This window comes from Myotis nattereri (genome assembly GCF_964212035.1).
Source record: "Myotis nattereri genome assembly, chromosome: X".
Classification (NCBI taxonomy): domain Eukaryota; kingdom Metazoa; phylum Chordata; class Mammalia; order Chiroptera; family Vespertilionidae; genus Myotis; species Myotis nattereri.
In genome coordinates, this window is record NC_138078.1 from 16,221,128 (window position 1) to 16,247,948 (window position 26,821).

Genomic DNA, 26,821 nt, shown 5'->3' on the forward strand with positions numbered 1-26,821 from the left:
TTTTTTTTTTTTAAATTGACTGATTATAGTTACAAGAAAGCCTTTTTTATTTTGTTAATTATTATTTTTTAAATATATTTTTATTGATTTCAGAGAGGAAAGGAGATGGGGAGAGAGCGATAGAAACATCAATGATGAGAGAAAATCATTGATAGGCTGCCTCCTGCATGCCCCCTACTGGGGATGTGCCCGCAACCCAGGCATGTGCCCTTGACTGAAATGGAACCTGGGACCCTTCAGTCCGCAGGCCGACGCTCTACCCACTGAGCCAAACCAGCTAGGGCCAAGAAAACCTTTTTTTAGAAGATTGTGGTTTTCTTTAAAAACACTTTTTAATGACTGCATATTTCCCCATGTAAATATACACTATTGTAATTTATTTTATTATTGCCTTATTGTCTAGATATTAGGTTGTTAGATATTTAGGTTGTTTTTAATGTCCCCCTTCCCCCAGACCTTTTATTTGGAGAAATTTCTGACCTTAGGAAAAGTTGTAAGAACAATACAGTTAACACTCATGTCTAGCACTTAGATTCACCAGTTAACTGTGCCATCCAGCAGGTCCTTGAATAATGTTGTTTCATTATAATGTTGATGAGACACCATAGGAACCTAATGCTTGTCTGTATCAGTTAGCCTGTGGTAAAATTGGTTTTATTATCTGTTTCACCAAAAGTTGGAGAACCTCCTGAAGGCATTAAGTGGGGACTTACTATGTTTGCTTTTTATCTCCCCCCGCAGCCCATTCATTCTTCACTGTGATATAGTTACCATGCTGAAGAATGAACTGGAAGTCTTCAAACAGAAGGGTCACCCTCCACCCTAACCATCAAAACTTTATTAGGCAGGCAGTTACCCCGAGGCAAAGTAAAGGGCAAAAGGGAGGTTCTTCTCTAGCATCCCTGAATAAACTATTTAAGAAGGATTAGGAAAGCCCGGGTGATGTTAGGACCCCCACCGAAAAGCCCTATGTAATCAGGAGTTTTGGGTGCTCACTTAGTCAATCTTTAGGTTGTTTCACTCTCAAACATGACTGAGTAAGCAAAGAGCCCAGTCATCTGAGGGAAGTCCACAGCGAGAAAGAAACTAAGATAAATAAAAGCCAATGTAATTTGAGAGCCCAGCCTGTGTGGCTCAGTGGTTGAGCTTCGACCTAGGAACCAAGAGGTCATGCTTTGGTTTGGTTTCCCGGTCAGGGCACACAGCCAATCAATGATACTCTCACAACATTGATGTTTCTATTTTTCTCCCTCTCCCTTCCTCTCTGAAATCAATAAAAAATATTTTTAAAAATGTAATTTGAGAAATGAATAATCTACACCTTCTTGTGAACATCTTAGGTGGGTGTCATTTTTCCAAAGATGGCCATGATGTTGCTTTTCTGTGATGGGCCTTTGCCAGCCCTCCATCAAGAGGGGGAGTCCGATCCCCTTCCCCTGGAGTCTTTCCGGGCAGGCTGTGACTGCTGTGACTGCTTGGGTATGGCAGGAGGGGGCTAGCTGTGTGACTTCTGAGGCTGGAGCATAAAAGGCCAAATAGCTTCCACCTTGTTTACTAAACCCAATCCAACTAGCTCAAGGCTGCCATGCAGTGAGGAGGCCCCCTGACAGGTGATCCAGCAGTCTCCGGTAGGCAACGCTTGCAGGGTCAGACTTGTGAGTAGGAAGCCTTCAGATACTTCCAGCCCCGCTGACCCTGCCCATGGTCTAGTCACTTCCCCAGCATTTGAGTTTTCCCAGCTGACGTCCCAGACAAGCCATCCCTCCAGTATCCTGTCTAAACCCCTGACCCGCCGAAACCGGTTTGGCTCAGTGGATAGAGCGTCGGCCTGCGGACTGAAAGGTCCCAGGTTCGATTCCGGTCAAGGGCATGTACCTGGGTTGCGGGCATATCCCCAGTGGGAGATGTGCAGGAGGCGGCTGATCGATGCTTCTCTCTCATCGATGTTTCTAACTCTCTATCTCTCTCCCTTCCTCTCTGTAAAAAATCAATAAAATATATATTTAAAAAAAAAAATAAACCCCTGACCCACAACATCTGTGAGCATAATAAAATAGACACTGGGCCAAAAGAAGTCATGTAATATATGGGTGTTGTTGGGGTATTGAATATGATGGGAAAAGAGGTGTGTGTGAAACCCCCAGTCTTCTTTATTTTTAAAATATATCTTTATTGATTTCAGAGAGGAACAGAGAGGGAGAGAGAGAAATATCAATGATGAGAATCATTGACCAGCTGCCTCTTGCAGGCCCCCTACTGGAAATCGAGCCCACAACCTGGGCATGTACCCTGACCAGGAATTGAATGTGACCTCCTGGTTCTTCAGTCTGTGCTCAACCACTGAGCCATGCTGGCCGGGCGAAACCCCCAGTCTTTGGCTCTGGAGTTTCTGGCTCACTGTTAGCAATAACGTCAGTAATAACACTGTTAGTAATAATAACAAGGTCTGGTCTGGAGTTGAGAGCAGCCTCAAGTTTGGTAGACCCCAAATCTGCTACCTATTTTGATCTATTTTTATATTCAGGAATAAATTTTCACAAACAAAGGAAAACCTAAACTTTTCAGGCAGTGAAATAGTACTTCTAGACATGGAGTAAAACAAACATTTTAAAAGTATAAATGAAGCTAAAAAAAATTAAGGGATTCTTTTGAAGGATATTCACAATCAGTTGATAGCTTCTCTGTTCACACTTCAGGCAGTGTCTCTGAAGGACTCTTCAATTAATCATTGTTTAGCCTTGGTAAGTCCAAGAATTAACTATGTATAGTTCTAAAATTCAATGTTTTCAAAAGATTGAAATCTTACAACTGGAGAAAAATCAAAGAGTTGCCCTGAAAATTCTATTTTCTCGGTTAATTTATCCATTTTAAGATGGTTAATGGTAAAAATACATTGACAGTATTTAGAAAAAGCAGCATTATGTGAATGAGCTGCTCACTCTGTTGGGTTTTGATGCCTTGCTAATAATTTTTCCATTTGTTGCTCTCCTTTTCCATTCCCTCATTCCATTACTACTATTCCCAAACTACCCCCCACCAAGTGTTAAAGGTGAAAGTGTTAAAGGACAAAGGTAGCCTTTAAGAAATCCAGACAGGAGATTCTACATGTGGCTGTGAGGTTTCTCAGCCCTCTGCTCTAACTATAAGATACAAGGTCACTTCATTAACTGGAGAAATAATTGTGGGCTTTTTTGGCTTCCTGTAAATTAGTCGAAAAGAGTATTAAAGATTCACCAGAAATACAGGTCACTCTGGAAACCAGGTATAAAAATAATAAGTCTGAACTATTATTCTTGCTCTCAGAAGGCTAGTCAAATGCTCCTTTCTTACGGCGACCACCACTGAGAGGGCTCCCTGCATTAAATCAAAAGTCATTTATGTGTTTTGTTTTTTTAAAAATATATTTTATTGATTTTTTTACAGAGAGGAAGGGAGAGGGATAGAGAGTTAGAAACATCGATGAGAGAGAAACATCGACCAGCTGCCTCCTGCACACTCCCCACTGGGGATGTGCCCGCAACTAAGGTACATGCCCTTGACCGGAATCGAACCTGGGAACTTTCATTCCGCAGGCCAACGCTCTATCCACTGACCCAAACCAGCCAGGGCTGTCATTTGTGTTTTTATGTCTAATTCATTCTATATCTTTTTTAAAAAATATATTTTTACTGGAGTCGAACCTGGGATCCTTCAGTCTGCAGTGCAACACTCTATCCACTGAGCCAAACCAACCAGGGCCATTCTATATCTTGGTGAATGGAAAGCTATTTGGAACTTTTCTAAGCAGTGCCAATAATACCTTTCGCAAATGTAGACATTGTCTCCAGCTTTGCAATGGAAGGGCAAAGTAGGAAAAACAAACAGAAAGCTGAACAGAACGAAAGGCTCATCAAATGAGGAAGAAGAACTGAAGAAATAAACATGAGTGTGTTAAAGCCAATGACTAATTTGTGTTCACCAAAGGCAAAATTTTCCATGTCCTTCACCCACTCCTCTGTCATCTTCTGAATTGATACTAGGGACTAATTTAATTGGTAAATTTAAATAACATAGAGTAGAGAAATGCAGAATAAAAATAGAAAATCAAAATGAAGGAATGTGGAAAAGCCACAGAAGTGGGGAAAAAGTGAAGTCAAATAACTGGAAAGAAGAACTGGAAAATAGTCTGCCAGAAGACGTATAAAAACAGAACCCTTTTGAGAGGACATTCAATTAAAACCAGAAGGATTTTTTTTGTAAGTTTACTTTAAAAAGTTTATTGGAACCCTTTGCTTTAAACTGAGTAGCATTAATATACAGGATAAAATATTTGCAATCTATAGGAGGAAAACCACAGAAAGGTTTAAAAAAATCAGGTATCTCATATTTATTTTTAGGTTCACTAATTAACTAACTACAAAAGGACGTATTCCTCGTTTAAGCTGGTGTATAATTATGGTATCTGAGTACAAAGAATTTGTCTTGAAAGCTAAATTAGAATGTAGGAGGCAAAACCGGAGATTTTTCAGGTACTCTTTTTTAAAACTACAAACTTCTGAAAGTATTATTCTCCAATAAATCGTTGAGAAGCTACCAATAATGAGGCACTCTAATTGGTGCCATGGGGTCTGTGGCTGTTTCCCTGAGTGGCAGAGTGGTCCCTGAAAAAACACATTTGAAGAAAATCTCAGTATAAAGTAGGTGTATATTTATGGAATGAATGGATCTGTTGCCTTCTGGAAATGCCTCTGAACAAGAGTCGATTTATATATTCTCCTACTTTTCTACTTGGCAGTTTTCCCACAGTGATTATTTGAAAACAAACCCAGATTATATCCCAGGTCACTTTTCTTTTTTTGTTAATTCTCACCTGAGGATATTTTTCCATTGATAAGTTTTAGACTTGCAGAGGTTCTCAACCTGTGGGTCGCGACCCCTGAAAATCCATCCTGCATATCAGATATTTACATTACGATTCATAACAGTAGCAAAATTACAGTTATGAGGTCGCAACGAAAATAATTTTATGGTTGGGGGTCACCACAACATGAGGAACTGTATTAAAGGGTCACGGCATTAGGAAGGTTGAGAACCACTGTGAGGGAGTGGAAGGGACGGGGAGAGACAGAGAGAAACATCGATGTGAGAGAGACACATCCATTGGTTGCCTCCCGCACGCACCCCGACCAGGGTTGGGGCTCAAGCCCGCAACCCAGGTACATGCCCTTAACCAGAATCAAACCCGAGACCCTTCAGTCCACAGGCTGATGCTCTGTCCACTGAACCAAACCTGCTAGGACCCAGGTCACTTTTAACACTAGGGGCAGATTTGTGTTAAGGAGAAAAACTGCTTTCAAGGTGGCCTCTTGGAATAAACGTTCTTTTGCTATTCTTATTAAATTATTTTCTTAAATTTGCTATTTCAGAGGATAAAAATTTAACTAGAGGTTGCAGGATTATTTAATTTTCTCTTCCCGACCAGTAACTGCTACCATGGCACCATTTATTCCATCTATTAGATTGTAAATCATGGAAAATTTTTCATCTCTGAATAGGGAGAGACAATGCGTGTGAAAAAACGTCATACATGTTTCTACGGAAGGAGCTTCCTGTGCGCCTGGCTAACACCATGAGAGAAGTTAATCTCCTGCCGGATAATTTGCTTAACCGCCCTTCAGTGGGATTGGTCCAGAGTTGGTAAGTAAATAATGTGCCTTCAAATGGGTCTTCCCATGATGCTCTGAACAGTTGGCATTGGGACCATTCTCCCTAAAAGTGCACGCAGCGCCTGTGTAGGAGTGAGTCACTTGGGATAGCCGGGTTTTCCAGGCAAATTAGGATTTTTTTTTAACTGACAGTTTAAAATTGCCTTAATGAAAATACTTTTAAACTGTACAAGACACCTTTCAGATTTTGTTTATCTGCTTAGAAATGGTGATGACTTATTTAAAAAATGGCAGAGTACAGAAAAGTACAGAGGAATAGCAATGCAGTTACCGATGTATGCAGGTCTGCAATCCTTTATATGGGGATATTGCTTCCATCAAGTCTCAGCCTTGCTCCTTTTGTTTTCCTTTTTTTTAAAAAAATATATTTTATTGATTTTTTACAGAGAAGAAGGGAGAGGGATAGAGAGTTAGGAACATCCATCAGCTGCCTCCTGCACACCCCCCACTGGGGATATACCCACAACCAAGGTACATGCCCTTGACAAGAATCGAACCTGGGACCCTTCAGTCTGCAGGCCAATGCTCTAGCCACTGAGCCAAACTGGTCAGGGCTTGTTTTCCTTTTAAAGAAGTTCCTTGAAGGCAGTACTTCTTTTAGAACACATTAAGTTATGTAAAGGGACCTTGGATTGGAAAAATATCACTACTTGCTATGCTGCATTTGCCCTGTGAATAGTATGAAAAATTGTAATAAGTATCACTCAAAGCTCAATCAGATACAGCTCTGAGCTTAAAACGTGTTATTTAATTGAGGAAGTTGAATTTGTGAGTAAACCACTGACTAGGTCAGCAGGGTGAGGTTAGTGAGTGGTAGGATGAAGAAGAGTGGGTGCATTTTTAGAAAAGGATTTGCATATATTTGAGAAACACACGCAGGTCTCCTCTGGATTATAAAAGCGAGGTAGAAGTCACTGGAGAAGGCTGGGGGAGAAGGGGAGGCCAGGTGCAAAAAGTGCTCTCAGGCAGGGACAGAGGAAGTGCTGTGGGACAAGTGGTTTTGTACTGCCCCTTGATGGGGGGCTGGAAATGACAGGGACAGGGAGAGCATTTTAGGAGAAGGGAATGATGTGGACAGACACAAGGAGAACAGAACTATTAACTTGCATTGAGAGGATCAGTGGAGGCCAGGCTACTGAAAGAGAATGGCCATTTAGTAGTCATTCCTCAGTGATACAGGGGTAAGCCAAAGTAGGTTTACAGCTGTTCCTATGGAAAATAATATAATACAAAATAAAGAATAATACAAGAATAAACTCTGTGCTTCACTTACAACTATCAAACTACTTTGGCCCACCCTGTATTAACTGTAATACATTCTTAGGGCTGAGAATAGAGAAACACTCTATTGGGAGGTCTAGGAGATCCACTGTCCAGTCCCTGTCCCAGACACACAGCAGCTCCTCCCTGTGGGTGGCACAGGGGCCCTGGAACCCAGGAGAGATGGCGACCATGGCTTTGATCTCATAGTCAGTTGCTTTCTACACTTAATGCATAGCTTGTTTCAGAAGGAGCAGCAAGTTTGCATGAGACTTCTTTATTGCTCAAGGCCATCATTAGAGATTTCCAAAAGCAAGTATATAAGCACTATTGGGGGCTACTGTGGTGGGGGTTCTAGGCAGGCTAGATGACTTTCAAGTCCCCTGGTCTTGGTGGCAGTGACAGTTAAATATTTATTATCACTTATTTAAAAAGTACTTCAGGAGCTTCAAAGTGAATTATTGGCAAAGTATAGACTGAAATTACTGTGCCAACTCTTCGTGTCTCCTCACCATTCTTTTCCATGGCCGTTCCAAACACACACACACGTCATTTCCTCCTTTTCTTTTCTTAAACATTCAATTTTGAAATAATTTCCTACTTAACAGAAGGGTTTGCAAGACTAGTAGCAAGAATTCCCATTACAAAACTTTACCCAGATTCACTAATTGCTAACATTTGACATTTGTTCTACCATTCTCATTCATATTCTCTCTGTGTATATATATGTGTATATGTATATATGTGTGTGTGTGTGTGTGTGTGTGTGTGTATGGCATAACGCACACACATATATAATATACGCACATGTTATTTTTTTCCTGAAACATTGCATTAATGCTAGACATCATAATCCTTTACCCCTAAATAGTTTAGTAAGTATCTACTTAGAACAATTCTTAGAAAACCACAGCATGTTAAATTGGGGGATTTAGCACTGATCCAGTAATATTTTCTAATATGTAGAACTTCTTATTTCATCAATTGTGCTAATAGTGTTCTTTTTTTATAGAACACCCTACCCCCAATTTAAGGATCCAGTGCAGGATCGTGCATTGTGTTTAGTTGTTATTTCTTTTCCCTCTTAAGAGTGGCCTTTGCAGGGTGGTTTGACCTGATGATTTTAGCACTATCTAATCCATAGCTTTATCCACCCAGAGACTTAAAAAATATACCCAGAGATGAACATATACTATGCATTGTCACAAAGGTCAAGTGAGGCTGATTAATAAAATATAATTTATATCTATTTATGTGCTTAATGGTCACTTTTAGTTGCTTAAATAGCCTCATCCTCTATCAGAGCTGGCTAGTAGGATTAGTGTCATTAATTGTTAGACATAATTAGAATAAGAGATACTTTCAGGATATGTTAAGACCCAAAGCAGAGATCACACACCTCTGAGTAATTGAAATCTCTGCATCCCCACCGGATCCAGCAGGTCCTGTGTGAATGTAGCTGCTACAGTAAAGTGCCTCCCTGGGTCCCATTTTTCTGTGTTCTTTAGATCTTTATGTTGGACACATTATTTCTTATACTGGCCTTGATTGAGATAAGGAGCTATTCTTTAAAAAATATATATATTTTTATTGATTTCAGAGAGGAAGGGAGAGGGAGAAACAGCTAGAAACATCAATGATGAGAGAGAATCATCAATTGGCTCCCTCCTGCACCCCCCACCCCCCCCAACTGGGGATCAACCCACAACCTGGGTATGTGCTCTGACCAGGAACAGAACCGTGAGTTCCTGGTTCATAGCTCAATGCTCAACCACTGAGCCACTCTGGCCAGGCAGATAGGGAGGAGCTCTTCTTAATTCTGAAGCTGTTTCTGAGTGTTTAAGAGAATTTAACTCTGAGAAGGAACCTTCATTATTTCTGGTTTCTAAGTTCTTAGCGCACAATTCAGTGTCACACATGTGCTTCTTACAATTTATGTGCATTTTTTTGGATAATTAAACTCTAGGTTTGGTGTGTCAGTTAGGGTATGTTTGTAAGAAATCCAATTAAACCTGGCTGAAACAATTACAATTGGCTTGTTTGTCACTATAAGATGCAGCCATAGGTTGTGCTTTTGGTGTTGCTTTGATTCAGAGATTTCATGAGCTTCTCAAGGTCCTGCTTTCCACGGTGTTGGCTTCACCTTCAGGCTGGATTTCCTCCTGGTGACAGAATAGCTGCAACAGTCCCGGTCTTCGCAGCCACACAGCCAACTACAACAGCAGAGCAAGTTGCTTTCTCTCCCAGAGACCTCCATTAAGTCTTTCTTATGTCACTGTTCTGCATTGAGACAGAATGCCCATTCCTGAGCCAATCCCGGTGCCCAGGGATATGTGACGCAGTAACAGGCTTAGACCTGGACTACCAGACTAATTAGAAATGAGTGACAAGAGAAATAGAATTGTCCAGAGAAAAGTCAGGCCCCCTAGGAGATGTGTGTGGCATCGGCTTTTCCCAAAGCACTTGAACTGCTTGGGGGAGGGGAGGGGATGTTACTTGAGTAAAAATGGGGGGCACTCTATGGAAGAGGGAAAGGAGAAATTGGTGTTGGGTAGACGCTAACGCAGTAGGTCTTCTTTTTTCAGGTATATGCAGAGCTTCCTTGAACTTTTGGAGTATGAAAATAAGAGCCCTGAGGATCCAAAGGTCTTAGATAAGTAAGTATGGTACCAAGCTCATCTAAAAGTCAAAAGATCCAGGTAAAAAGTGGTTTGGTGAATGGAGCTCATGTCAATGAGAATCAAGAAGTATAATTTGGATGGAAGCATTAGGTTTCTTAGTGGGAATGACTCAACATTGCCTTTTTTAATTTAAAAATTGAGTTACAAACGTAACAGTACAAAATAAATAATGACACTTAGATTATGGTTCATGATCTAATTCTTTAAAAAAAATTTTAATTAACTATATTGGGGTGGCATTGTTTAAATAAAATATCAGCTTCAAGTGTACAATTCTATAATACAGCACCTGTATATTCCATTGTGTGTTCATTACCCACACTGTATATTTGCTCTTCTTTACTCTTTACTACCAGTTTCTTTCTGGCAACCACCATACTGTTTGTTTTCTGTGTCTAGGAGTTTTTTTCATTTGTTTGTCTTGTTTGTTCATATGTTGCTTTCAGTTTTATATCCCACATTAGAGTGAAAGCATAGGGTACTTGACATCTTCCATCTGACTTATTTTGCTTAGCATGATATGATTTAATTCTTAATACTTTTGTGCTTATGGGGAACTGGTGTTGGCCCTCACTCTAAATGTTGCAGTAAATGTTCCACCTAGTGGTCATTTGAAGAATGCAGTGGTCTCTTTATATGCATGAATCTATCTACACAGTCCTTTACAGTATTTTTAAGAAATATTTATTTATTTAGACTTACAAATTCTTTACTTTTACAGTTTCAAACAATCCAGATGCATATTGCATACAGCTAACTAACTAGGTTATTTGTGACAGTGATACAGTTTTTTCTCTTTTTATTATATTATGATACATATTAAAATCTTTATGTAGTCTATTTAAAATTACTAATCCTGACCACTGATGAAGTTCTTGCATTATATAGGGTGTCCCCCCCAAATGTATACATACTTTGAATGGTTATAAAGTTAGTATTTATTAACATACAGTTCATTTTACAATTTAAAAGATTCTACAGAAATGAATAATTTTTTTATCAATGCCTTTTTTCAAACTGATGACCATTCTGGTCCAGGCACTGCTGATAATGTAAAGCAATGGAATGGCAAACATAAAAAATCATTTTGTGCGCCTTTAATTAGTCAACTCTTGCCAGTTTTGTACCGTAAACTTTTATCTTTTATGTATCTCCATAAAAAAGTCCAGCAGATTAATTTTCTTTGTTCAAAGCTTAGTCTAGCTTCACCCACTATATCAAATCAGTTAAACCTGAAATGGAGTGAAAATTAAGTGAGTTATCAGCTGTTAAAGTGTGTATATATTTTTGGGGATACCCCCCAAAATGTATATACACTTTGAATAATTATAAAGGCAATGTTTGTACTTCAACTGCATTTTCAAACTTCCAGTAGCATTTTAGGATGAATTTCCTTTGTACAAAACTTAGTCTGGCTGAAAAGAAAGCAACATCAGTTGAGCTATCAGCTGTTAAAGTGTGTATACATGTTTTGGACATGCCATATATTGTTACCTTAAATCTGAGTTGGTGACATTTTACAAAGACATTTACTTAAGATATTAATTGCATCATTCATTGAACTGTGTTTTACATTAAAATTACTACTTCCTGGTTATATAATTAAGTACCACAGACAGTTCAAAGTTTTGCTTGATGAATTATAATCACAAACTGTAGTCTGCTTTATTACATATAGATTAAGTGGTTTAATAGTGTAATGCAAAAGAGATGTTTGAAATTATCCACTAAAAGCATTTAAAACTTTTTGCGTGACACTGAAACATATTAATGCTTGAATTATCCTTTATAAAAATATTTTTCCATATGGCAGTCTAACGTCTGTCATCTGCACCCCTGGGTCCACCAGTACTGTGGCAGTTGACTATTCTTTACAAATCTGTCTTATAGTCTTCTAAATCTGTACTCTTTCTTGCTCTTCCTTGTTCATCTATTTAGCCACTTGAGGAAGGACCAGTGAAAAGCTGAAATCTTTTCTTCTAAGCTCAGCACCAGGACAAGCATGTACCCTCTTGCCCCTTCTGTTCAGCATAAAGTACAGGAAGTCCTTCATATATTTCTCTGTTGCCTTCTGATTGATTGGTGAGAGCTCTCCGAGTTCTTGATTTGCTCAATGCCCATTTCTTCCACAGTACCAATAAGCTATTACACAATCTTTTCAGTCTTTAAAGAAAATGTTCAATGTGTTGCTACATTTGAATGCAGAAAATCAATAATGGTTTTATTTTGGAGAAACAGAAAAGAGTGTCCTTGTTATATGACAACTTTGATTCTATTGCTGCTATTATGCACGAAGACCACTAAATTCTCATGCTGATGGGAAATATTTATTTTTCATTTTCATTTAACCAGAAAACACGAACCCTAGCTCTGAGTGTGGCTCTTTCCCTCAAGGAAATGAAGTATCCTTTTTACATTACTTTCTTCCTGTTTCATAAACACATGAATGAATGCATATGGAAGGCCCGTTGTGCTGAGGAATTTCTGAGTAGAAACCTGGTCCACACAATTGTGAGACTCAGCACCTTACATATAGGTGTTCCATTAAAAGAACTAGAGAAACAACACTTTATATAAGACCTCAGCACCAGGCCTTTGACCCAGCCCTCTCAATTCACAGATAGGGAAACTGAGGTCAAGGTGTGAGGTGACTTGCCCAAGATCACAACATTAGTGAGAAGTAGAGCTGGATCTGGAAATCACATTTCCTTTTTCGTAGGACATTGTTCTTGACCATGTACCATACTGCCAGCACTGCTGGGTCAAGCCATGAGTGGTTAGGTCAAGTTTAGCTGTAAATTAAAATATAAAGGGGAAAATATTGACCTGTTTTATACTTGGCTAGGTGTTTGGGCAATGAATCTGTGAAACGTGGAAGGAAGGTTAGCGTTCCAGATGCAGTGTTTTTCTTATTATCAACTTGTTTTTTAAAAATATATTTTTTATTGATTTCAGAGAGGAAGGGAGAGGGAGAGAGAGATAGAAACATCGATGATGAGAGGGAATCATTGATCAGCTGCCTCCTGCATGCCCCCACTGGGAATCAAGCCTGAAGCCTAGGCATGTGCCCTGACTGGGAATCGAACCATGAACTCCTGGTTCACAGGTCGACACTCAACCACTGAGCCACGCCAGTTGGGCATTACTATCAACTCTCGCTGTCATTTAAGGTTTTGAAATTAAATGAATCCAATCCAGAAGCTTTGTTTTCTCAGAAGTCATTAGCAAGTAACAGTTTGCTTGGCTGATATCTTAAAAATGAGGACTGGCTTCTTTTCTAGCTTCGAATTTTAGGACACAGATTTGTGGAAGTATGTGATATTCAATTTCTGCTGTGTGGTTCCCAGAGTCCTGTCTCAGCTTCTGGAACAGGTGGTCAGTCTGATGTGATTTATGGATGTGAGCCTGCAATGTAAACTGCTAAGTGCTAGGTCCAGTGTGTCCAAGATCTTTGTAATAATTGCTCTCACTCAGGAAGCTTTGGAAACTTGCCTAGGTGCACGCAGCTAGTTAGGATATTTGGGATTTTTGAAGCCTGGGGCCCATAGTTAAGGAAGGAGTGAAGGTGAGTCATGTTACTCATAGTAGTAGTCTTTCGTGTTCAGTGAGAGGTTATATAGGAGTCATGGGCAGGGAAATCATTTAAGTAGAGTGAAAGTACCTTAGAGGACAAGCACATTTATGTAGTGACTAAGTGACCCGGTGCACAGATTTGTGCACATTGAAAGGAAATTAATTAGAAGATGGCCGGCAGGGCAGGACTGTGCGAGATGGGCCGCACACGTCCTGGAGGCAATCTCCCGCAGTCCCTCTCAGGCATCTGCAGAGTGAGCGGAGTCCCTCTGGCAGGTGGGGTCCCTCAGCCTGGTCTGCGGGAATCGGGCTGAAACTGGCTCTCTGACATCCCCCAAGGGGTCCCAGAGTGCGAGAGGGCACTCTGAAAAGTTGCTGTCATACAGGGTGTGGAATGCAAATGCAAGTGTGCAGTAAACCAGATTTGGGGTGACAGTGCCCCAGCAACAACATAAACCATGGCCAAAGGTGGAATCGTGCAGCCCCGCGAGGAGTCGGGCTCCCTCCTCTCTGGTTTCGGGGTGTATCACCTGAGAACCGCCACTGCCAAGTCACTGCAGCTCAGCCGCTCCTGTGTTGACTGCCCCCTGGTGGTCAGTGTGCATCATAGCGACCAGTCAGATGGTTGGACACTTAACATATTTGCTGTATATATATATAGATAAGTTTAGAAGAGCCCTGGAAGATGGGGCAAGTAGCTGAGAACTGAACCATGAAGGCAAGTCTCCTCCTTTCAGATAAGTTGAGACACAGAGCATTATGGCCCTAGCCAGTTTGGCTCAGTGGATAGGGCATAGTCCGGAGGACAAGAGTCCCTGGTTTGATTCTGGTCAAGTGCACATACCTTGGTTGAGGCTCAATCCCGGGCCTGGTCGGGGCACGTGTGGGAGGCAACCAATCGATGTGTCTCTCTCACATTGATGTTTCTCCTCCTCCCTCTACTCTCTCTAAAAATCAATGGAAAATATACTCTAAAAATCAATGGAAAATATTGTTTTATGGATTAACAATAAAACAAAACAAAACAAAAAAGAAAAAAGAAAGAAAGAGCATTATGTAAAGGACAAATTGTCCATCATAAAATTTCTTGTGAATAATTGTGACCTCCTAATTTCAGAGTTGATTTACTCAGGTTTGCTGTCTTTGTATGCATTTGTTACAGACATATTTCATCATTGGGAAAAATAAGACTATTCAGATAATTAAAAAGAAAGTCACTCCACATTTCCACTGCCAGGGGACAACTATTCTAAACATTTTCCTTCCATCCCAACTTTTAACCAGGCATACCTATGCATTTGTATGATTTTTTTTTATTTTACAAAAATAACCATGTGACGTTACAGATCTACAGCACTATTCAGTTTCATAATAGTCCATCTAAAGATAAGTCATGGGATTTGAACTATCTTTGGGTTTTAGAAGGGTTTACAGTTTCCTTGTGACTATGAACAGTGCTCTAAAGCAGCAGTCGCCAACCTGTGGTCTGCGGACCACTGGTGGTCTGTGAGGTACGAAAGGTTGGCGACCGCTGCTCTAAAGAACAGCTCTTAAATACAGCTGTTGCACTGTTTTAATTTGTTTTTCTTTTATCATCTGTGAAGGGGAAGTTTTTGGCATTTGCGTTTCCTCAGGTAATTGTCCTTTGATACCATATTACTTGCCTAGTTTTCCTATGGTGGGGGCTCATCTTTTTTTTTTTATTATTTTTTTTTTATTAAGGATAGTAACTCTTCCAAATAGACTTTTCCCAGTTTTCCTTTTTTTTTTTTTGACAGAATTGCTGAAATTCTACCCAGTCATATAATTTCTTTCTTCCTGGTTTCTGCCTTTGGTATTAAATTTAGAACAGCCTTCCTTACTCCAAGGTTATATACTTTCTCACCTGATTTTCTTTTATCTTTTATGTGATTTTGCCCTCTTGCATTTAAATCTCTTAACCCACTGTTTTTGGCTGAAGGCTGAAAATTGGGTTGTGACTAAATTGTTAAGCAGCTGTCCCAGGTAATTTGATTGATTCCCGACTGATTTGCAATGCCACTTTATCGATATGCTCAATTTTTATATGCATATACTCACTCACCCTTCATCCTAGTTCCAAGCTTTTTATTGGTTCCATTGACTTGTCTTTCTCTTCTTAGTTACGTACCATTCATAATACATTTTCTGTCTACATCTTTACAGTAATATACCACAATACTTAAATAGGTTTGTTTTGTCTTTATTCTATCTACGTTTCATCACTATATTTTACTGCTATGAGAATTATATTTCAAAATTTTACTCTTCAAAAGTTTGACATTATTTATTCATTAGCATATTGAATAAATAGCTAATATGCTAAGTGTCTGACCATCTGAACCTTTTGCTTTGGAACTCCATAATAAATTCTTGGAAAATTTTTTGGATTGTCCTCATGTTGTCAGAAGAAATAATGTGCTCTGCAATTATTTATTCAGCAGATATTTATAGAACCTGTGTTATATATAACTAGAGGCCTGGTGCATGAAATTCCTGCATGGGTAGGATCCCTAAGCCTGGTTGGCGATCAGGGCTGATAAGGGTCTTCTGGCTGCCAGCCGGAGCCTGCCTTCATTCTGCGCTGCCCCCTGGTGGTCAGTGCACTTCATAGCGAGTGATCAAACTCCCGGTCTTCCAGTCGAACTCCTGAGGGGACACTTTGCATATTAGCCTTTTATATATATAGATCATTTATCCAAAAAGGCAGTGGATTCCTTAAAAAGGTATTTGAGCATTTTTTCTTTACTGGAACTGTTTACTTTTTGTGTCTCCGAAAGAATTTCTGTAAAAAGTTTCAGGCAAAAACTTAGGTAATACTTCTGTTTCCCATGAGTTCTTCCTTGTAACCTGTAATGATTATGATGTCTCTACCTATAGAAATACCAGAAGATAAGTAGTCCGGAGATGGAACTGGGGAGGTTATGCATCAGCCATGAGATATAAAGACTGACTACTTTTGTTTCTCTCCCACACAGCTTTCTACAAGTTCTTATTCAAGTCAGAAATAGACACAATGATGTGGTTCCTACAATGGCACAAGGAGTGATTGAATACAAGGAGAAGTTTGGGTTTGATCCATTCATTAGCAGTAACATCCAGTATTTTCTGGATCGCTTCTATACCAACCGCATCTCCTTCCGCATGCTTATTAACCAGCACAGTAAGTCGGGCTTTTGGTCCAGATTTGAAATGGTAATCAGCGTGATTTCTTCCATATGTTTCCCTGTTACAGATCTGCATTTTTGTCTGTAGAAATTTCATTCCTAGTTACGTTTTTTTTCTAAGTAAATCCTATCTAGTAAAAAGCTATTCATTAGTATTCTTTGTTCAAATAAGTCATTGAAATGTTTTTTGATGCTAAGCCTTTGCTGTCCCATTCCTGATGGGGGCAAAGGTCCAGCTTTAATGGCGCCATATTAATCTCTAAACACTTTTATGTGTCTCTGAGAGAATTTTCTAGTATTTTTTCCAGGTTATTGGATGGTTTCCTTTTTGGTTTTAAAAACATTGTTTCTGGGAATATTGAATTGGCATGTTGACAATATGAGCAATTGGTCTTTTATGTCATAATGATCAGTGAAAACAGATTAAGTGAGTTATCAAACCATAATCCTGAGAGATTTAGTCCACGCTCCAGGCTGATAAGCAGATAAGAAAAAAAAAGCAACTAAAATTTTCTCCACAAAAAAAGTTGGGGCTTATTTTTAACATTGTTTCTTTGCCTGATTTCATAATTCCTTTGAAAAAAATACATCTTTATTGACTTCACAGAGGAAGGGAGAGGGAGAGAGGGATAGAAACATCAGTGATGAGAGAGAATCATTGATTGGCTGCCCCCTGCACACCCCACACTGGGGATTGAGCCCACAACCCGGGCATGTGCTCTGACCGGGAATCGAACCATAATCTCCTGGTTCATAGGTCAATGCTCAACCATTAAGCCACCCCGGCCGGGCTGATTTCATAATTCTTATGAAAAAGCATCCACACATCTAAAGTCTAAATCATCCTCTTTACTGAGTCATAAAATGGATAATGTATCTTTATTTTACTAATTATATTTATTTGAATAAATGAATGTTATACAGCTATTACATGAAGGTTGGACCCCCTGGCAATGGGCAAGGAGACACCAGATTGGTGGTGTCGCTCTTATATCCATCAGGGGCAAAGCAGGCACATAGTCCTTAGTTCATTCTAGCTGATACCTGTGTTGTCGGCCAGCTGATTCATGCCTGGGCACATAAAAAAATAAATGTGGTTGGTTCTAAATGTATAGCTTTTAAAAATAGAAAAGTATGCTGTGTACCAAAACCAATATAATATTGAATGTCAACTGTAATTGAAAAAAATATTAGTTACAAGTAAAATATATAACTCTTCACAACAATAATCAAAGCATATCACTCTGATGATTTATAATAAAGGTAATTTATTATTTTTTAAAAAGTATGACAATTTATAGGAGATTTGAAGGAAAAAAAGAACCTATATACTATTTAACTAAACTACTTAGATAACTATAATGTCTTACCTAAATCTGTGTCTGTGTATATATGTATATGTTTTATTTATTTTTAATGTTTTTATTGATTTCAGAGAGGAAGGGAGAGAGGGAGAGAGAGAGAAACATCAGTGATGAGAAAGAATCATTGATCGGCTGCCTCCTGCACACACCACACTGGGGATCGAACCGTGACGCCCTGGTTCATAGGTTGACACTCAACTACTGAGCCACACTGGCCAGGCTATATGTACATGTTTTTAGATCATGGACTAAGCTTGTCACTTCTGATTTTCTTTCACTTAATCAGTTGGAACTTTATGTATTGGCCTAGTGCTCATATTCAGAATTTTTATAATTTAAAATCTCCCCTATATTATTTAAGCATTCTCCTTTTGTGAAATCTAAGTTGTTCCCAATTTTTGTTTGATTTAAAAATAACTATACCAAAAACAAATAAATGTTATATTTGTATCTATAAACACTGAAGTTAGATTACTTTTTCCTTTGGGGCTCCTTTTGGCTTTTGTTCAAAAGTAAAATTTGCCAATCTTGTGTATTTTGAAAGCATTTATACTTTTAAAAATACTTGAACGTTCCTGGCCAGGTGGCTCAGTTGGTTGGAGTGTCATCCTATACACCAAAAGGTTGCGGGTTCGATTGCCAGTCAGGGCACATATCTAGGTTGCAGGTTTGATCCCCTTGTTGGGGTGTGTACAGAAGGCAACAGGCAACTGATCGATGTTTCTCTCTCTCCCGCTCTCTCTCTCAAATCAATAAACATATCCTTGGGTGAGGATAAAAAAATTAAAACTTTGGGGTTAAAGAAAATACTTGAACAAATATCATTTGTGTATATAACATTGAAAAATAATCTCCATGATGGAGGCATTTGAAATGTTCACAGTGAAGACATCTCACAAGCCTGGCCTAATTAATGAGCAGGCTGTGTTTTCTAACTATTGAGTGAATGTTGGATTAAAAATCTGCAGTAGTATTGAGAAAGTGGGACAAATTGAAAGCAAGTTTTTTCATCCAAGTTACATTGGGTCAGGAAGAAAGGATTGGACACCTGGCATGTGTCACTGCTTTAGGACCTGCTGAGCGCTACTGACAGGTCTTAAAGCACATCCTTCCTTCTTCGTTGTCCCCTCATCATATATTCAGGGTAGGGCAAAAGTAGGTTTACAGTTGTTGATAATGGAAAAGGATACAACAATAAATAATAATACAAAAATGAACTCTGTTTTTCACATACAACTGTAAACCCACTTTTGCCCCACTCTGTATTCTGTTACTTTAAGTCACTGTGGATGCTAAAATGATTCTTACAAACACGAGAATCCTCCATTTTTCTCTGCTTGACCATCCCAGCCTGCTTTGTTTATAATCTCTCCCTTCCCTTCTGTGTTTGTTTAGCACTTTTGTTTGGTGGTGACACAAATCCTGCTCATCCTAAACACATCGGAAGTATCGATCCCACCTGCAACGTGGCTGATGTCGTGAAAGGTAAGGAGACCACTGTAATGTTAGCGATTGTACTTCAAATAGGATTGTGGTGCTATCGAGGCAGCTTGGCGATAGGGTTATGTTGCTCAGTTGTTTGCCGAGTCCTCAGGCCACTCTGGGCCCAAGCTACTTCACCCAAATATGAAATGTTCTTTTTAGGCAGTTCAGGAAAAGATGCATAATTCGCGCTGCTCAAAATGGGAGTTTCTACTTCATTGACTAGGGTTTTACTTCTAGTTCTATCTTAAACCATGAACATTTGTCAGCTTAAGTAGGATTCTAGGTTTTGATCGCCACCAGTACCTGAAAATCTCAGAGAATGCAAACCCTTGTTATAAAATTTGGCTGAATTCACGTGTTTGTAAAATGAAAGCATCTTTTTGACGTGCACCCAGGCTTCAGAATCTACATGGCATGTGGGCTTCGTGGGGTCACTAGACATCGAGCTGGACTCTGTCCCAGTAGCCTTGGTGTAAAACAGAGCCCTAAAACCATAAGTCCCTATCCCCAGGCGCTTTGAATCTGAGCTGCAGTTTCCTCGTTACTCATTTAAGATAGATGCCAGCTCCAGAAAACCTTCTTGGTTGCAAGTGATCCGCCAGGTTTCTAGACCTCTTTTTCAGTTGTTTTCAGGAGTACAGATTCTCTGTGCAGCCTCACATTCCCAAATTGTCCCTTCCCAAGATGATATCTCCTATTGTGACCGTCCTCTCCCTCCTCTAAACACACACAAGTGTTCGTGGCCACCACTCTCCTGGTCTTCACCAAGGATCTTTGTTGCTCTTCCATTTTCTGGACTGTGTAGCTAAGTCAGTAGGAGGTAGAAGAGGGCCTTGTCTGCTTGGTAAAGCTCTCAAGCCTACCTCAAGCAGAGTGACCTTTGCTACTGGAGTTAGAGCCAAGGGAGGTGGCCCAGTGTGTGCAGCCTCCACACTGGAGGAATATCACACCATCAGCAGCCAGTGCTGCTTGTGTACCTTGTGCATTTTTATTATAAATACTAGAGGCCCGGGGCATGAATTCATGCACGGGTGGGGTCCCTTGACCTGGCTACCGATTGGGGCCATCTGGCCCAGTCCTGATCTGGGCCGATTGGGGCTGGCCAGCTAGCCAGGGGGAGGGACCACAGGAGGTTGGCTGGCTGTGGAAGGTTGGCTGTGGGAGCGCACTGACCACCAGGGGGCAGCTCCTGCATTGAGCATCTGACCCCTGGTGGTCAGTGCATGTCATAGCGGCCAATTGTTCGGTCGCTTAGGCTTTTATATATATAGATAGATATTTTTATTGATTTCAGAGAGGAAGGGAGTGACAGAGAGAGAGAGAAACATCAATGATGAGAAAGAATCATTGATTGGCTGCCTCCTGCACGTTCCACACTGGAGTTCGAGCCTGAAACCCAGGCATGTACCCTGACTGGGAATTGAATTGTGACCTCCTGGTTCATAGGTCAATGCTCAACCACTGAGCAACACTGGCTGGGCTACTCTGGGCATTCTTTTTTTTTAAAAATACTAGTATATATACTTACCTGGCAGGGGAGATACCATGATCACAAAGGTGGTTTCCCCAGGGCGAGGCTTACCCATTGCACTCCGGGTATGCTGACCCCTGCAATTTCCCCAAATGTGGGAAACTCGACTGCATAATTTGTGGTAGTGGGGGACTGCATTCGCGCTCTCCCCTAAAAAAAAAATAGTAGTATATTTTATTGATTTCAGAGAGGAAGGGAGAGGGAGAGAGAGATAGAAACATCAATGATGAAAGACGATCATTGGTTGGCTGCCTCCTGCATGCCCCACACCAGGGATCGAGCCCACAACCCAGGCTTGTGCCCTGACCAGGAATCAAACTGTGACCTCCTGGTTTACAGGTCGATGCTCAACCACTGAGCCATGCTGGCTGGGCTACCCTGAGCATTCTTAAATCCAGGGAAGAGGACCCAGGCCTAGGGGCCTTTGCCCAGCTTAGAGTTGCCAAGCTGTTCTGGCCTCTGTTTAAGTAGGAAACATTCACTCAAATTATTTCCATTATAAGATGAATAGATCCAGTCTCAGCTCCCTAAGAATCCTACAGGTAACTCTCTCACAAGAGAAGCCTGTGGTTAATCATGACTTCTGCAGGCCTCTGCGGGGCAGGGGAGGGGGCAGGATTGGTCTTGGCATAGTTGTATGTTCATTAGACCGTAGCACAATGTCTTTTATGAATCAGAAAGCCAGGTTTGGATAGTTGACTGCCCTTACGAAAAAAAGGTGTGCATTCATAATGCAAAAGTGCATTATTATACGCTGCGTGTGTGCCTTTTCTCTTGAACTGCAAGCAATTTGAGGTCAGGGTGTGTGTCTTAAACTTGTTTTGTAACTTACATGGAACTTAGTATATGCCTGTTAGATGGTCAATAAGTATTTCTTGGTTTGATAAATTTGAAACTCTTTGATGATTCTTTAAAAATAACTTTATTGAGATATAATTCATATACATACTATATAATTCACCCACTTAAAGTGTACAATTCAGTGTTGTTTTTTTTAGGATATTCACATAGTTGTACAGCCAGTGCCACAGTTCAATTTTAGAACATTTTCATCACTCCCGAAAGTGATGAACCCTATACCCTTAGCAGTCAATCCCCACTACCACTCTTCCCAGGACTAGGCAACCACTAATCTACTTTCTGCTTATTCGGGACATTGCATGTGAATGGAATCATACAACATGTGGTCTTTTGTGTCTGGCTTCTTTCACTTAGCATAGTGTTTTCAAGGATCATCCATGTTGTTGCAGGCATTAGTACTTCATTCATTTTTATAGCCCAGTAATACTCAGTTGAATGGATAAACCACATTTTGTTTATTCACCGGCTGATGGACATTTGGGTTAGCTGAGCGACTTTGGACGTGTTATATAAACTCTTTGGGCCTCAGTTTCTTCATCTATAAAATGGTACATTCACCTGTATCATAGAGTTAAATGAGTTACTATATGCAGAGCTCCTAAAGCAGTGCTAGCACCCAGTCAGCGCTGTACACAAGTTTATAGCAGAAGCCCTTGGCCTCACACAAATCGTGTGGCTTCTCATTTATACCACTGATCATATAACACATTGGTGCCTTTACATTTGTTTTTGGCATAAAGTCTAAAATATTTTTAGAACTCATTTAGGACATTTATAAGACAACTGGATATTTGACATTCAAGAAAGATTGTTCATTTGTGTAGGTGTGATATTGGTATTGTGTGTGTTTTTTTTTAAAGGAGTCCTATCTTTGAGAGAGCTATTTCAAAACATTATGCATGACATAAAATGACACGTGGGATTTACTTTAAATTATACGGAGGGAGGGTAGTGAGAAAGATTTGGCATGTGTTGAACACTGGTGAAGCTAGTAATGGATTCTTTATTCTGCGGTCACTATTTCTTCACAAATAAAGTCTTTCATTAGTTTTTAGGGAGGTTTTAGGGTCTTTTTTAATTTAAAAAATATATATATTGATTTTAGAGAGGAAGAGCGAGGGAGAGAGGGAGAGAAAATCACTGATGAGAGAGAATCATTGATTGGCTGCCTCCTGCACACCCCTCAGCTGGGATCGAGCCCCCAACTCAGGCATGTGCCCTGACCGGGAATCAAACCGTGACCTCCTAGTTTAGGGGTGGGCAAACTTTTTGACTCGAGGGCCACAATGGGTTCTTAAACTGGACCGGAGGGCCGGAACAAAAGCATGGATGGAGTGTTTGTGTGAACTAATATAAATTCAAAGTAAACATCATTACATAAAAGGTTACGGTCTTTTTTTTTTTTTTTTTTTAGTTTTATTCATTTCAAACGGGCCGAATCCGGCCCGCGGGCCGTAGTTTGCCCACAGCTGTAAGTTCATAGGTCGGCATTCAACCACTGAGCCATGCTGGTGGGGCAGTTTTTAGGGAGGTTTTAACCATGAATCAGTACAACTAGGTAAGCGACAGGGAGCTCTAGGCAACTGTTAGCCCTTCTGGATAGCAGAGGAATGAGCAGTGCTAAAGTGAGTCAGAGGCGTTGGAGAGGGTGAGGAGGAACCTGCTTCAACTTGCCTCTCAAGGCCAAAGAATCTTGTTTTGCAGCGCTTGCTATCTGTACTGCTCTTATTGGACTTATTACCAACTACCTGGCCTTGACAGCTGTACTTCTGTTGATCTCTCTAACTGGGGTGTAAAGTTCGAGAGGTCTGCAATTACTCTCACCCACGTGTGCATCACTCCTCTTAGGGACAGAGATTTTGTACCAAAAACCAGCTGAAGATCACGTGCAAAACAGTTCAGTCAATATTTGAAAGAAAGAAACCGAGAGTTCATGTCCACTGCCTGCCTCACAGCTTCCTGCTTCCTTTGTCCTGTGTAGTCATGATTTTGACCGCGGGCCAGATCCCCTTTCCCCTCCCTCTTCCTGTGCTGGCTCACAGCCTTATCTTCACTCTTTCTCTTGACCCTTTTGAGTTTTCACTCAGTGAGACCACTATCCCATAGTGAACAAAATTTACTCCACCCTCTCATTTCATCATTTCTGCCACTTGTTTGGCATAACTTTTAAAAAAAATATATATTTTTTTGTTGATTTCAGAGAGGAAGGGAGAGAGAGAGGTAGAAACATCAGTGATGAGAGAGGATCATTGATCGGCTACCTCCTGTACGCCCCAAACTGGGGATCAAGCCCGAAACCTGGGCATGAGTCATAGATCAATGCTCAACCACTGAGCCATGCCGGTCAGGCTGTTTGGCACAGCTTGAAGTCTGGCTTCCTGGCGAGACTGTGTCCAATAAAAGACACCTCCAGGTCCCTCTGCCACTCAGAATGCTACTTCCCTCGACACATGCATATGTATGCACACTCCTACCCCCACATTCATGGAGGAAGGGGAGACTGGCATGTCCCCTGATCCCCACTGCCTCTTTCAAAACCATGCTTTTCATTTCTCAACAGCCTCTTCCCTTAAGGAAAACACCAGTGGAGGATGGTTTCAGAGTCTCAAAATGCATAAACACAGCAAGCAGCATCCATGCAGTCAACTTCTCTGCCACCCTTCATTCCCTTCATAAATCACACCTACTGATACCCACAGCACACTAAGTGCACTGGCTTGTACATACTTTCTTGGATGCTGTTGTGTCCCATCTGGTGAGGCATATGTTTAGTAAAGGTCACTTATTTGTCCTCAAACCATTGGTATAAGTTATACCACCTGTCATGACTACATAATTTATTAAAATACCAAAGGCCCAGTGCACAAATTCGTGCACCTTGAAAGGGAACTCTGGGCCGTGAGGCTGCGGTGGGCACAGGGGTGGGTCTTGGCCCATTCTCCATGCCCCCACCTGGCCCCTCCCACTGCAGCCTCTGGTCCCCTGTGTGCTGGCAGCCCCGCTCCCACCGCTGCCTCTCCCATGCACTGATGGCGCTGGCCCCACTCACACCCGCTGACGGCGCGGAGCGATTGGGGCCGGTGCCAGCAGTGGGTGCGAGCAGGGCTGGCGTGGTCAGTGGGTGTGAGTGGCAGCTGCTGCCTCGATTCCCCTTCAGGAGCAGGGGGAGGTGGAGAAGCCCTCAGGAGCGATCGGAGCCAGCAGCCGCTGCTTGCACCCGCTGATGGCGATGAGCAATCGGGACTAGCACCAGCTAGTAAACTGGCAGTGGCTGTGAACGCCGGGTGGGACTGCAGCATGGGAGCAAAGAACTTTCAGTAACCACCAGAGGCTTGCCCTGATGACAGCAACTGGTGCTCTGCTTTGCTCTGGCACCCCCGCTCACCTGCTCCACCATCCTGCCACACCCAATGCCCGTCATGATCCACGTGCGCCCCCTGGTGGTCAGTGCGTGTCATAGCAACCAGTTGTTCAGTTATTCTGCTGTTTGGTCTATTTGCATATTAGCCTTTTATTATATAGGATTGTGTAAACTTACCCTAGCTGGTTTGGCTCAGTGGTTAGAGTGTTGATCCGTAGACTGAAGGGTCACAGGTTTGATTCTGGTGAAGGACGTGTACCTCAGTTGCAGGTTCGATCCCCACCCCTGGTCAGGGCACGTGCGGGAGGCAACCAGTTTATGTGTTTCTCTCATATTGATGTTTCTCTCTTGCTGTGTCCCCCTCCCTTCCACTTTCTCTAAAAAAAAATATCAATGGAAAAACTATCCTCAGGTGAGGATTAGCAACAACAACAAAAAAGACATGGGAATTGGAATATTCATAGATTTATGTGGTGTTTTCTAATCTAAGATAGATGAGCTAGAACCCTAACCCATCCATATTCAAAGAAGAGGTTTTAGACTTATATGAAAAGATGGGTATAGGAATAAATGGTGTATTTACATGTGCATTTTAAGTCATGTTTATGATAGTAGTCATATTTTATGGTTTCCCACTTCAGCCAACATTTTTGTCAATCATCCAATTCCTGTTTCCAGTTGAGTCAGTGAAGGAGACTTATCCTATGTTACCAAAATAATAAAAAAATTGCTCATTGAAGACAATAGAAAATATGGGACAAGAGAGAATAAAAATGACCTGTTTTTATAACCCATTGCTTTATACATTTGAATTCATACTAAATTTACAGATCGGTATAAAACTGGGAATGATGTAAGTAATCTTTGTCTCTACAAAATCCATAGCCTTTGTGTATTTCCCCATCTCTAGCACTCATGTCCATCATACATGGCCTTCCTGGGTGAATTCAGTACCTGACGATAGGAGCCTCTATTCTGCCCTCTGTATCAGTATTGTTGGAATCCTTCCTATGTCTGATCTGCAATACACAGAATCTCTAGAGTCAAATGATTTTTCCAGCCAGGTGTATACAACCTTTATTCTTCAGTGGGGCTTCAAATCAATTATCTTTTCTGCCATGGCAAAATGGGCTGGGCCACCTAGCAGGAACCCTGAAGGTCTCTCTTCTCCCTGTAGGCTGAAGCAAATGTTAACAGTTTTCTATTTCATTACCCATGGGCATGAAAAATCTTAATTTTGTGAGTGTCAACATACCCAAGTAGACACTCTTTCTGGCTTAAAATAAGACTGTGAGAGGACAAACAAGGCAGAGAGCACCAGTGGTAAAAATGCCTGGAAATTCTTCCATTTCTTCTAGCAAAAAAGTACTGGAGTATCCACCCCAAAGGCTCTAGGAGCAACACCCAGAAGGGCTCAGAGTGCCCCGGCCTCTCCAGTTCTCTCCTCCTCCTCCTCCTCCTCCTCCTCCTCCTCCTCCTCCTCCTCCTCCTCCCCCTCCTCCTCTTCTTCTTCCTCTTCCTCTTCCTCTTCCTCTTCCTCCTTTTCCTCCTTTTCCTCCTCGAGGAAGGGAGAAGGAGAGAGAGATTGAGACATCAGTGATGAGAGAGAATCATGGATCGGCTGCCTCCTGCATGCCCCCTACTGGGGATCGAGCTTGGAACCAGAGCCATGTGCCCTTGGCCAGAATCGAACCTGGGACCCTTCAGTCCGTACACTGATGCTCTATCCACTGGCTAGGGCCAGCTTTTCTTCCCAGTACCCACAAGTGTGTGTCAGTTTCCTTGGCCTCTTAGTGAAGTCTTAACCACTCCGTT

General features: G+C 41.2%; 1 protein-coding gene across 1 annotated transcript in view; it reads left to right on the plus strand.

Moving 5' to 3' along the window:
• PDK3 (pyruvate dehydrogenase kinase 3) overlaps positions 1 to 26,821 on the plus strand; it is a 68,573-nt gene that overhangs the window by 14,860 nt on the left and 26,892 nt on the right. The window contains exons 2-5 of the mRNA XM_081115156.1: positions 5,535 to 5,676; positions 9,551 to 9,622; positions 16,216 to 16,400; positions 19,164 to 19,253. Coding sequence (XP_080971282.1) covers positions 5,535 to 5,676; positions 9,551 to 9,622; positions 16,216 to 16,400; positions 19,164 to 19,253 — 489 coding nt within the window. The remainder of the gene's footprint in view (positions 1 to 5,534; positions 5,677 to 9,550; positions 9,623 to 16,215; positions 16,401 to 19,163; positions 19,254 to 26,821) is intronic.